Source organism: Physeter macrocephalus, chromosome 20 (assembly GCF_002837175.3).
Source record: "Physeter macrocephalus isolate SW-GA chromosome 20, ASM283717v5, whole genome shotgun sequence".
Lineage (NCBI taxonomy): Eukaryota > Metazoa > Chordata > Mammalia > Artiodactyla > Physeteridae > Physeter > Physeter macrocephalus.
Window position 1 is genome coordinate 52,275,781 of NC_041233.1, and position 13,678 is coordinate 52,289,458.

Genomic DNA, 13,678 nt, shown 5'->3' on the forward strand with positions numbered 1-13,678 from the left:
ATTTAGATTACAGGTAATTGAACTACACCAAGATAACTGAAAGTTTTTTATTTTTAAAACGATTAGATGAGAAGGGGGCGCTTACTGTTAAGTGACTGCTTTTCTGTATACTTTGTACATTTTGCTTCCTCAAACTAAATTCTCAGCTGTTTACAGGAAACAATTAGAAGTACAAAGATTTACATATAACAAGATTTACTCAATTTTAATGTCAATATAAAATAACCCAAATGTCAACTACACCTCAATTTTAAAATAATAAAAGAAAATAACCCAAATGAACAACAATAGAAAAATGAAGGAAATAACATGATGTAGTCATACAATGGAATATTATTTAGCCACCAAAAATTATGTTTATAAAAAATTGTTAATATCACTGGAAAACAAGTAACATAAAACACGTAAAACTACATGGGAACAAAGCAGTCTATACTTAATAACCTCAGCAATATTTATACAACAAAATTTATAAAATGTTTAGACCAGAGAGACACAAATACAATAAATACTGGAAGGAAATATACCTAATGTTGTCTGTGGGTGGAAGAACTATGGGTGGATTTTCTATATTTTTGGTATTTTCCAGGTCGTCTACGATGGGAGTCTACTACCTTTATAATCATAAAAAGAAATAAAGGTTTTTTAAAAGTGTCAATTCTCAATCTAACAAAAAATCATTGGTCTTTACTGAGGTTTGTCTTTTGCCCCCCAGAATACTATGACGGCTCCATTACTCATGGAAAGAAGGATGATTAAATAATGAGAACCAAGTCTCATTCATGTATTTACTTCATTTATTTAAACTTCTACTCCATGGCCCCAAAAGGATTCTCACCACCTTATACCTGAGAATCGTACAGCAATGCCACAAAAGCAGGTTGCCTGAGAGTACCTACAGCGTGACACCATTTGTATGAAGTTTAAAAATGCGCAAACAATTCTACAAACTGCTTAGCGATATCTGCCTGTGTTGGGAAAGAATCAGGAATTGGAAGGGAAGGAGAGCACTAAAGTTGCAGTTGTGGTCCCCTGTGGTGAGAGAGGGAGGAGGATGTGCTCGTGGAGGAATCCACTGGGGCCTCAGTCATGTTATTAATGCTTTATTTTTTTAAACTGAGAGGTTGATGTGTGGGTGTTTGTCATGTTGTGCTTCTTTATGTCTTTTGGATATCTTAGATATTACATAATGATCTTTTAATACAGTCTGATATAAATCAAAACTTCAACTTCTCATTTAAAGCTTCAGTCTTTCCCCGATTTTGCAGCCCAGCCAGTCTCAGAAAGCTGAGGTAGTGTGGGAAGATATGGTTTATCTTTTCTCTCCCTCTCCCTCCAACTCAGGGTCCCTGCAGAAAAAATGGGCAGGAGAGGAGAGGAGAAGGGTGGAGGGGTAAACGGAGCCCGTGTTACTTGACTGGGGCAGTGGTGATCTGGCCTTGGAGCCCCCACTGAGAGCCATGAGGGGTGGTTTCAGGGTTACTTCCTAGTTACCTGCCTTAACTTCACCCACTGTCCCATAACGACCTCCCTGCACCGTTACCTGATAAGGGGCAGTGCACCTCTGGCCTGGCTGACTACTCAGTCCTCCCCCCTACAGTGTCTAGTTCTGGAAGTCCTACCCTCACAGGCTCTTTCCACTAAGGTCACCTCACCGGCAGGCCTTTCAAGATAACTCAGGCCCCACTGACTCTCAGAGTCCATTCCTGACTCACAGAAACACCCAGCGCTTTGCCCACCCAGACTCTGCAAATGCGAGCCACGCCCGCTGGAACCTTCTCCTTCATGTTGCCATCAGGCAGCTCAAGGCAGCCTCTCATCGTTAGATTTCCCCAGGCAAGTCACACACCAGTCAGTCTCTGACCAACAAACTGCTGGGACACAGATCAGCCTCTCCATGGAGTTCCCTTGAAGCCCCTGCACTTGAGTGATTTCCTCCTTCTCACGTATGGTGCCCTGACAGCCCTCTCCAAAGAAGCATTCCCTACGTGGCTGCTCAGACCCAGTTCCTCTGCTGATGGAGGGTGGGAGACCTCTGAGGGCAGAGCAGTTTGGGTCTCCTGGTGCCAACCCGCTGCCTCTCTTTAGAAGGTTCGATTTGACATCAGCTGTTGTTCTCAGCAGCAATTTCAAAATAGGAAAAATCTCATTTAACATCCTTTTCTGCAAATAATACTTTAAGATAATGTCCCTCAAGACAGGCCAGTGACTTAATGTCAAAGCTGGATTCAGTAGAAGCAATTCAACAGAAGAGGTCAAAACAGGCTTCTTGGGTATCACTGCGGGACTGGGCTAATCCAATAACATTTAAAAGATCAAGAGGAGTGGATGGAACACATTTTCTGTGGGCGATCCTCCATAAATACTTGTAGAAACCATATTACCCAGGAAGTTTCCCTTTTGGGAAATCAGAAAAACTCAAACTTAAGTTCAGTGCCCACCTTCTGAAATTAACTCCTCCCACTCATGTGCGTTTGTTTTTTGTCTGCCTTGGGTCTTCGCTGCTGCGCGCTGGCTTCCTCTAGTTGCGGCGAGCGGGGGCCACTCTTCGTTGAGGTGCACAGGCTTCTCACTGCAATGACTTCTCTTGTTGTGGAGCACGGGCTGCAGGCACGTGGGCATTAGTAGTTGCAGCACGCAGCCTCAGTAGATGCAGCACGCAGGCCCTAGAGCACGTGGGCTTCAGTAGTTGCAGCGCGTGGGCTCAGTAGTTGTGGCACACAGGCTTAGTTGCTCCATGGCATGTGGGATCTTCCCGGACCAGGGATGGAACCCGTGTCCCCTACATTAGCAGGCAGATTCTTAACCACTGCACCACCAGGGAAGTCCCCACATGTATTTTTGTATGTATCTGTCCTATTTAATTTTGTGTTTCAATTTATTAAAGTAATATTCACGTCATTTGGGGAATCCTAAATAAATATTGAAACAGAAAGAAAACATGAAAAAATAATGAATTTTGTATGGAATTTAGGCTATTTACTGTAAATTATATTATTTCTCCTTCAGTCTAAAAAAAAAAATGTCATTGACTTGTAATAGGTCAAGAAAAGTCTTAAAAATGTGGCAGTTTATGGACCAGTCTGACCTGGAGACGATGAGGGGCCTGAAGGACGCCATGGCCCAGCATGAATCTTCCTGCGAGTACAGGAAGGTGGTGACTCGGGCGCTGCACATCCCCGGCTGTAAGGTGGTTCCGTTCTGCGGGGTGTTTCTGAAGGAGCTCTGTGAGGTGCTTGACGGAGCCTCCGGCCTCATGAAGCTTTGCCCGAGGTACAATTCCCAAGAAGAAACTCTAGAGGTGAGGCCTTTCAAAATCCACATGGTCTGGAGAGTCGTTGTTGCCTCCTGGCTTGTCACTCACTAAAGCCAGAAGAGAGACCTTTCTGAGCCCAGGGTTATCAGTTGTCACCATTGTGTTGGGTAACAGGTCCTTGAACGTTCCAGAGGAAAGAATGCCAACTAACACTGTTGGGGCTTAATATTAAGTTAGCTTTAATGGGGCAATGTGAAAGTACAAGTGCAAATGGGTTATTGTTTCCTGATTTTTTTTTTAAGGTTGATGGGGTTTTCTTCCCTCTTATTGGGTGGGAATGTCTGGGTGCAGGGGATTCGAGAAGTCAAGCGAGAGTGGTAACTTTTTTGGATCAGTGGAAGAAAGACTGAAGGGAAGTTAACACTGCCTTCCTTTCCTCCTTTGTGGGAATCTGGTACGTCTTCTAAGGACGAGCTCCGGGCTCCTGATCGCGCTGCCTCCGTTCCCCCCGGCCCATTGCTTCTCATTCCTGACCCCCAGTGTGGAGAAGACCACAGAGCTTGGACTCAGAGCATTGGGCATTGGAGAGAAGGGGCATTGAGAAACGGAAGAAGATATGGAAATCTCTTATATAGTGTTTAGAAACGAAAGAAGGGACCAAAAGGGGGGAACTTTACAGAGAATTTTGAGGAGTCCCATACCTGGAAGTCCCACGCCGAAATCTAGAGTCATTCTCACCATGGTGACAGCACCCACTGCTGACCTTACACACACACACTCTCACACTCACACATAGCCCTTCTCAGTGGCAGTGCGAAAACTTCCTAAAACTGCAGCCTCTTCCAGGTCACCTGGGAACAAAAGCATCGCCTGGTATCAGGGAGACTTAGAACCTCTGACAGGTGCCAGCAGCACTACTGGCTTACATCTCCCTGGCTTATGAGGGGGAGATAAAGTGCAAGAAATGGAGGAGAAAGCTTAAAGCAACCCCCCCCACAAGCTGCACCCACGCTGCCTCCCTCATGTCTCAGAAGGCAGGAACACCCTATCTCATGGCCTAGCTGCCCCTCTTGTTACGGACCAGGGTTCTTGGCCTTCCCCAATCAATAGGAATTGACTAGAGGCCAGACAAGAAATTCAGGCAAGGCTTTATTGGGGCCCCTGGTGCAGCAAGGGGGAGTGAGAACAAAAGATAGGTTCCCCTGCTTGCTTGCTCCCTGAGCGGGGGGGTTGGGGAGAGCTTGTTCCTTATATGGGGTGAGGGTAGGGGTGTGTCCAGGGGTCAGGCCAGAGGGGTGGCTTAGGTGTTTTGCCAACCCCTCTGGTGGTGCTGTGTGCACTGGGCATGCTCAGTACCCAGCTTTTGCTCCCCACTCTTCAAAAGTGGCAGTTGGGTTTTTTTGGTCTCTTTGTATCTTTTGGGTCTCGAATTTGCCCCAACTGTGCATGCACCCAGTTATTTTGAGTCCCGTACAGTTTCTTTGTATTTTGTTGCTGGAGGAGAGGTGTGTCCAGGTGCAAGCACTACAGCAAAGGGTCCCCGGTCCCAGCACTGCAGCAAAGGGTCCCCGGTCCCAGCACTGCAGCAAAGGGTCCCAGGTCCCAGCCTGTCTCACTCTGACTTCTGATGGGAGAAACTTCCTGATCACAAATACAGACAATAAGAGCTTATAAACCAGAAGGAAGCCTCTGTGTTACCGTAAGATGTATGGGAAATAAAGCAAAATGTCCCCCTTTCTCCACCATTTTCTTGGGCCCCAGTAATTTTATCCAGTTCCATAGAATAATACACTTTTGTCATGGTTTTTCTCAATTTTCACTACAAGGATAAAATAACCCTGTCCTTCCTCTGTAAAGTGGCTTATCTTCTCTCTAGGGAACCTTGAAATAATATTGCTTTTTATGTTGTAAATTCAAAGTGGAGTGTTGATTCCTAGAGTGTTGATTCCGTAGTGGAAACAAGAGTGAGTTTTGGTATTTCATGCGGTGAAAGGAAAAAAATGTTTTTCCTGGAGGTTTTCTTTCCCCCAGTAAAATAGGCACAAATGCCATTATTTATGACTGTTACAATTTCGTTTCCCTAGCTAAGTAGGTTATTTAGATGTAGTATGTGAAGTTGCAATCACAAATCCTCAATATATTTTTCTGTAGTTTGTAGCTGATTATAGTGGACAAGATAATTTCTTACAACGAGTGGGACAGAATGGCTTAAAGAATTCAGAGAAGGAGTCCACTGTCAACAGCATCTTTCAGATCATCAGGAGCTGCAGTCGAAGTCTGGAGACAGAGGAGGAGGACAGCCCCAGTGAAGGGAACAGCTCTAGGAAAAATTCCTTGAAGGATAAAGCCCGACTGCAGTAAGTTTCACATTTTAAAAATTGGGATGCTCATTTCTTCTTTTTCCTACTCCAGTTTGGTTTCAGATCAAACCTAATAAAAACTCACCACCTTTATCAGTAAGCTGTGCTTCTTTATCTTCAAAATTTACCAATTCTGAATTAGGATTTACCTGTCTAATCTGGCTGCTCTGTTCTAAAATTACTGCTCATAATTTAACTTCTTGCTATCTGTTACCCCTTTTTAAAAATTAGAGCTATCCTGCCATTTCTAAAAATTTAACAAATTAAATTTCAGGATTAAAACCATGATCCTTTATTTCATAGCTTCTATAAGAATGATTTTTATTATAATACGGAGGTCCCTTAAAAAACTAAAAATAGAGTTACCGTGTGATCCAGCAATCCCACACTCCTTGGGCATATATCCGGAGAAAACTCTAATTTGAAAAGATACATGCACCTAAGTGTCCATTGACAAATGAATGGATAAAGAAGTTGTGTGGTGCATATATACAGTGGAATACTACTCAGCCATAAAAAAGAACGAAATAATGACATTTACAGCAACATGGATGGACTAGAGATTATCATACCAAGTGAAGTAAGTCAGACAAGGACAGATATCGTAGGATATCACTTATATGTGTAATCTAAAATATGTTACAAATGAACTTATTTACAAAGCAGAAACAGACTCACAGACATAAAAAACAAATTTGTGGTTACCAAACAGGGAAGGCAGGGGGAGGGATAAATTAGGAGTTTGGGGTTAGCAGATATAAACTACTATATACAAAAGAGATAAACAACAAAGTCCTACTGTGTAACACAGGGAACTAACTATATTCAATATCTTGTAATAAACTATAATGGAAAAGAATATGAAAAAGGATATGTAGTATCCTTTGTAAATAGTATCCATAGTATACTTTATAAATCAACCCTACTTCAATTTTAAAAATAAAATTTAATAAATAAAATTTTAAAAAGGGTTTTATTCATCACTAGGTGGGGCACAGGGGTGAGTATTAACGTATTTTTAATCAAATATACTGAGTTAGTAGGGTTGGAGTTAGTCATACCCAGAAATCAGCACTGTTGCAGCTCTCCTCAACCTCTGATGATTCTAAGGCAGGTGGTAACTCATGTTCGGGTGGCATCTGCAGCTTTGTAATTGCTCAGTTGTTTCAATTGCTATTTATTGACAAGCATGGCAATCTAGCCAGACATGCTTGCTTAACCCATGACCAGATGAGAAGTTCAGAAATCAGTGGTCTTAGGGCAGGCATTGCATCTCTTCAAGGCCATTTACTCATGGTCAAGCCCAACTCAAATGGCAGAGCCTGGCCCAGCTGGAGGAATCCTTGAGCACCATCCAAAAGTATGACATCTACTGACTTGGACATCTTGGCCCCAAAAGGTTTTATTTGTGTTGAGTACTCATGTGTCATACCTTGCGGTTGTCTCCGAGTCCTTGTGAGACATTGCTGTTTATTTTGCAAAGCCTTTCCTGGTTGTGTGTGTGTGTGTGTATGAGCCTACACTGGGAAGGAGGACAGTGTTTTCGGAAAATAATTTTTTTGGAATTGTAGTGCTAGATCCTTAGAATCATTTGTGAACACACAAATGAACGCCTTGTGTCTGAATCCCAAATGCTATTATTAAGGAGGTGAAACTGTATTCCAGGTTTCTCCAAAGTCTTTGGGCTATTTTTCAAACCTCGCTTCTTAGCTCATTCCCCCATAGAGGACCCAGGTGCTCAAAGATTAACCACCCTTAACACAATGCCTCATCCCTAAAGCTCACATCTCACAAGTAGCTTCTACCAATTGTTCTTCTTAGTTGATCTCAAGTCAAAGATTATTTGAAAGTTTTCTCACTAATTTTTGCTGACATTGGTGCCACTGTATGTATAGAGAGAGGACCATCTACAAATAAGCACAAAGAAGCATCTCATAGCCACTTAAGTCCTTAATCTATATCTACCTCTATCTACCTGTCTCTATACACAGGTATCTATGTATATATCTACATCCTCCCACTAAAGATTTTGTAGATGCTTACAAAAATAATATAAATAATTGAGGATATTATGGAAAAGGGAAAATATTTTGTAGATGCTTATATGAATAAATATAAATAATTGAAGGTATTAAGGAAAAAGGAAAATAGGATAGGAAAAAATAAAACATACAGAAATGTACACTGTATAGTCTTTACAGTGACTAAATTTTGTTCTGAGATAGTGACCATAGGAAAGAGGGAATCAGGATTCACAGTATTTGTAAAGAAAAATCAACAGATGTTTGAGAGAAGCATGCCTGTTCCTCATACTGAGATCTGGCTGAAATTCCTTCCTTAAATCCTACTATAAGGGATACATCATCCCTGAATAGATAAAATTTCACATGACTCTGTTTTATAACAGCCTTCACTTGGGGCCGTGTGTGTGTGTGTGTGTGTGTGTGTGTGTGTGTGTGTGTGTGTGTGTGTAGGTGTATATATTACTTACAGGTGTCAGTCTTTCTAAAATACTTTTAGGGATGCTACCTTTGGTTGAGCCTCAGAGACCAAGCCTCTGAGCTTTCATTTACCGTCCTTTCCTTTTGCCTGGGATTCCTTCAAGTGATAAATTTCTTACCTCATAACATCACCTCTCATGAAATATTTATTTACAATTTTCTGCTTATTCCCTTGTCTCCTCCCTAATCATTTTATCATCTACATCCTAAGATCATTGTTCTTCCACTTCCAATTTTCCAGACTCCGCTTGTAAGCACTCTTACAAAGGGAAAAGAAGCACAAAAATGCAAATATTTCTTTTACAAAACCTGTGAAATCCTATTGAAATCCTCACACTGAAATTTATGCACCTCAGTACCAGTAAGTTTTCTTACCCCACATGACTGCTATTTTGAAAAGAACCACTGAATGCACAAGATGGGGGTGAGGGTGTTTAATAAAACTCACGGAAACCAGATCAGCGAGCACTGTTTCTGGGACCATCTGCCAGGACTTGGGAATACATTCCTGATCCAGGGTCCCTCATTAGAATATACAGCACAGGGTTGTATGTGGAGAAGGGATTTCCAGATCCCAAAACCCATGGGAACTGTGCTTTGTTGTTGATTTGGCTGAAACAAAGACTCTATAAACAATAACCTCCAGCCCCTGTTCCTATGGCAGCCACCAACCCTGTGAAAATGACATCAATGAAAGAAGGGGCAATCTCATGGTCCTTTGGTTCACCCAGCCTGAAGGGTGCTCTAATAATTTTTCTCAAATATCTCAGCTACTCCTGCCAGAACACCCATTCAAAACACTCACAGAAACCCCAGAAAAAAATGATCATAAGAAGTTGAAGACCTCAGCAGGAAAGGAACAGGCTTGAAAGAATCTCAGAATGTCAGTGAGATCTTAAGGTCAACTCATCCAACTCATCATCTCCCTGTACAAATGAAGAAGTGGTACCCGGAGAGGTGAAGTCACTTGCCTAAGTCGTGCCTAGCAGAGCTGGGTCGTGAACCTGACTGCGTGATCAACTGCAAGGCAGGATCTTTTCTCCTACAATGTTTAAGGCATTTCTTGTCACTGTAGAACCCTCAACTTTTTTTATTTCTAGTTACTGTAGTTTAGGAACATCTGAATTCTAAAAATATTCCAATTACATTTCATATGACCTATAAAGCTCATTAATAATGACTTTTCAAATTTACCAGCATGAAGAATAATGAGTTTTGCCTGTGTGAATATGTCATGAAGGTGTAAGAGTAACATATAGCACCATTGTAGGAAAATGGAAATTAAGAATATTTAGATGTATAGAGAAGAGTGTTGGGTCATATAGGAGCTGCAAGTTCTTATTAACAATATTGTTAAGTGAGAGAGGAGCACTGACATATATACACTACCAAATGTAAAATGGATGGCTGGTGGAAGCTGCTGCATAGCACAGGGAGATCAGCACGATGCTTTGTGACCACCTAGAAGGGTGGGATACGGAGGATGGGAGGGAAGCTCAAGAGGGAGGGGATATGGGGACATGTGTATGCATATGGCTGATTCACTTTGTTGTACAGCAGAAGCTAACACGCCATTGTAAAGCAATTATACTCCAATAAAGATGTTAAAAAAAAACCGATATTGTTGACCCTCTTTAAAATGCTGCAGCTTAAAAAGGTTTTGTCCATTTGCAGAAATTGGATATAAGTAGATAACAAGTTCAGACAGAACCTTAGAATGGAGGCTGCTTGGGATGAGTAAATGCTCAAAGCCTGCAGCCACATTGTCTGGGCCTGAATCTTGTCCTCACCACGTACTATTTGTGTCACCTGGGTAGGTGACTAAATCTTCCTAAGCCTCCGTTTTGTAATCTGTAAGATGGGAATGATCATAATGCTTTATAAGGTTGTTGTAAGGATTATGTGAGAGGGTGCATGTAAAATAAGGAGTTTTGCATTATAAAGGCATATAAATGGTGGCTATTGTAATTAAAGCCTGCCATCACACCCTTCAAATACCAACCCAAGTCCTTAAGGCGTGGGCAGTCACCATTTTAGGAGCAGCCCTCAGTCACCCTGCCCTTCCTTACAGGAGAATACAGAGTACTCTGCTCTTGCATCCCAACAACCTCCTTAGAGACTTCCCTGGAAGATGATCCAACCCACGAGGATAGAAATAAAAAAGCTGAGCATGAGGAAGTAGAGGATCTGAGAAAAGATCAGAGTTACAGGATTTGCCACACATACACACACACTTTTGTGCACACACAAAATAATAAAATGATAAGAAACCAATCATTTATTCTCCACAGAGGATGGTGCAGACATATCCCAGCCTTACAAACACCTACCTCCTAACAGCCTTTAGGGACAGCTGACTGCCTCCGACCAGCCCAGACCTTAACATGATCTCCTCCCACCAGCACCCCACCCCCGGCTCTGCTGGGGGTACCTGGGGCTGGGGATACCTAGGACCCCCCTCTCTTTCTCTCTCTTCCTGTCTCCTTGACCAGTACCCAAGACCCAGTTCTGCTTCTGTGACCTGTAACAAAGAAAGCCATTTCTCCACTATCTGCACAACACTCAGTTTAAGCTTGTTTATCACTTGAATCCCAACTTGAAACTTGGACACCATTTTTACAGAGAAGCAATGTTTGTTTGGGTTGCTGTGTTTTAGGATATTGACTTTGCAAATACAAACTGGGCAATAATATTATTAATATATGACATGTTATTATTTATCAAGAGCCTACTTTTAAACAAACACTGTTCTAAATACTTTACATATGTTAAATTAGTTAATCCTCACAGCAATTCCATTTCACTCAAGATCTCACATCTAGCAGGGCCAGAATTTAACCTCACGCAGGCTGACTTTGAAGTCTTGAAGTCCGCACACTACCGAGCTATAATTTAGAAGCTGCCTGTGGTTGAGGAAGGTGCTAGGTTAATTAAAAGCAAGAATTTGCCAGAAGCAAAGTTAAAACTCTGGATTTTATTACTGGGAATAGCTATAGCAAGTCCTTTGGAAAAGGTGTACATTTTCCTCTAACAAAATTAAATTTAGGCTTATTACTTGATGAATCATGTTTATGCAATCATATTAACTTTGCAGCAGTAACAAAACTTTATGAAGAAAATACATAACCAGGATGATAAATAGCCCACTTGTCCCCTAATATAAGATTTTCATCAGGGAACATTAGAAAAGTGTTTATCTGTCAATTTATGGTTTCTAACTGAAGGGTGCTTTAGAACCTCTTCAGGGGTCAGATACAAACATTCCTTCTCTTTTCACTCCTTGGTCCTCTCGTTAAGGCATATGATCTTAAGTCTGACTAGGCAGTTTCTTTGCTGGTAAACCACATCTTTGATTTGGTTAATGCTACTTGGTTCCTGAACAACTCTTTAAGTTCCACCTTATTCCTTCTTGTAAACCCACAGAAACTTGTCTCCTGAGAGAAGCAGGCACAGAAGTGCATAAAATTCACTACATGATCTAAGAGACAAAGCTACTAGTTTCCTTCTTGAAATGAACTTATTTCATTACAAACAATTGTCTATTTTATCTTGGGCATTAGTCCCTGGAAGAATGGCTTTTTTTTTTTTTTTTTTTCTTTTGCGATATGCAGGGCTCTCACTGCTGTGGCCTCACCCGTTGCAGAGCACAGGCTCCAGACGCGCAGGCTCAGCGCGGCCATGGCTCACGGGCCCAGCCGCTCCGCGGCATGTGGGATCTTCCCGGACCGGGGCACGAACCTGTGTCCCCTGCATCGGCAGGCGGACTCTCAACCACTGCGCCACCAGGGAATACCTGGAAGAATGGCTTTTAAAAGAATTATTAACACCTAGCATTAATTCTCTTTGTGTTCTAAAATAGAACTGATGCTAAGAAAGACAGTGTCCACTGTTTCTCTCTACTTAACCTCATCTCTGAGCAGCAGAAACAGGCTCCAGAAAAACCTCATAATTTTTCTTTCCAGACACTACTTTCTATAATGCCTGTAGGTTTTCACTGGAAAATGCTTGATTTAGCTCAGAACCCAAATTAAATGGAATATGAAAAACACCTTTTCTCATGCTAAATTAAAATCAGAAGTTCTAAGTCCAAAGTAACATATGTTACATTTCGTGGGTACTGATGCTCACCAGTTGAATCCTTCCTGCTCTTTATATATATATATATATATATACACACATATATATATACACACATATATAATTATATATAATCAATTATATATAATTGAATTACTTTGCTGTACAGCAGAAACCAACACAGTATTGTAAATCAACTAATACTTCAATAAAATACTCCTTCCTGCTCTTTAAAAAAAAAAGCCAAGAATTGTGACAGGGAGAATGTGGAAATGGTCCCAGAGAAAGGAAATAAAAAGATTAAAGAACTTGGATGTGTCCCTGAGGAAAGCCCCTCTAGAGGAATAGCTGGGCTGACTTAGCCTAGAGAAAAGGAAGTGGGAAGGAGAGGTGGCAGGATGAGACCCTGGTCTTTTTATGTTTAATTATAATTGCATACTTTACCAAGCCAGATGCTGTGCTGAATCATTTACAAGTATTACCTTATTTGAGCTTCACCATTACTCTGTGAAATGGGTATTGTCTTTTTGCCATTAACAGATGAGTAAAGTGAGCCTCAGAGAGGTTGAGTAATTTGACTAGGTCACACAGCAAAGAGGTAGTGGAGCCTAACGTTAAACCCAAGGTGACTCTAGAGGGCATGTTCCTAACTACCACATATATATATATATATATATATATATATATATATATATATATATGGTATGGACAGAAGTATTATGTAAGAGGACATAAATATTGGTTTTCCATTGTTACTGAGAGCAATTTCAGAGGGATGGAGCTAAGTTAAACACAAAGGATTTCCTTCCTTTTTCTTTCATTCTTCACTTTTTATGGTGAAATGTGATATTAAAAAAAGTGCATAGAAAAGAGTGGATTTGCACCTAGCACCCAAATTTTGATTTCTAATAACATTCTTCAGTGAAAGAAAGCAAAGCTTCTTGGAGAAATGGCTGATTCTAGGACTGGGACAGGAAATACACAAGATGAGCCTGGAGCATCTTGTTCCAAAAACTAAAGAAGTGCTGAGAAAAAAAACCCATAATAATGAGGTTATGTCAAAGAACTACAAGAGCCAACTGAAAGAGCTCCCGATTGCCAACTGGAACTATTTGAGCAACAAAATAAAGTAGTATTAGATTATAACCCAAAGTATTATATAAATATTCATGAGTCCATATACGTAAATGATAAACAAACAAATAGGGGAGAAGAGACAAATCTCCCGTGCAGAAGAATTCCAAATAACTTATGTATACACTCCACCCTCTAGAAGGTAGAGCAGAATTCCTTAAGTGTGGGCTGCACGCAGTGACTTCCTTCCAAAGATTACAGTGTAGAAAGGAGTTCTTTTTTTTTTAAAGTAACTTTGCAGTGGATGTGACCAGCACTACCTCAGCCAGGTCAGCATCAACAGAGTAAGTCGTGTTGATAGTATGTTCCCTGAATATGGTGTGATAAGAATGGCACTCTACCTCTGTGGT

The 13,678-nt window shown here is 41.2% G+C and overlaps 1 protein-coding gene across 13 annotated transcripts in view; it reads left to right on the forward strand.

The window, feature by feature from the left end:
* The window catches only part of PLCE1 (phospholipase C epsilon 1), a 328,485-nt gene that overhangs the window by 242,244 nt on the left and 72,563 nt on the right, over positions 1–13,678 (forward strand). For all 13 annotated transcript variants that reach the window (XR_008616316.1, XR_008616317.1, XR_008616318.1 and 10 more), the window contains exons 6-7: positions 3,043–3,301; positions 5,408–5,613. Coding sequence is in view for 8 of the 13 variants with exons in the window: in XM_055081396.1 (XP_054937371.1) it covers positions 3,043–3,301; positions 5,408–5,613 (465 nt within the window). In the remaining 5 variants the exon portion in view is untranslated. The remainder of the gene's footprint in view (positions 1–3,042; positions 3,302–5,407; positions 5,614–13,678) is intronic.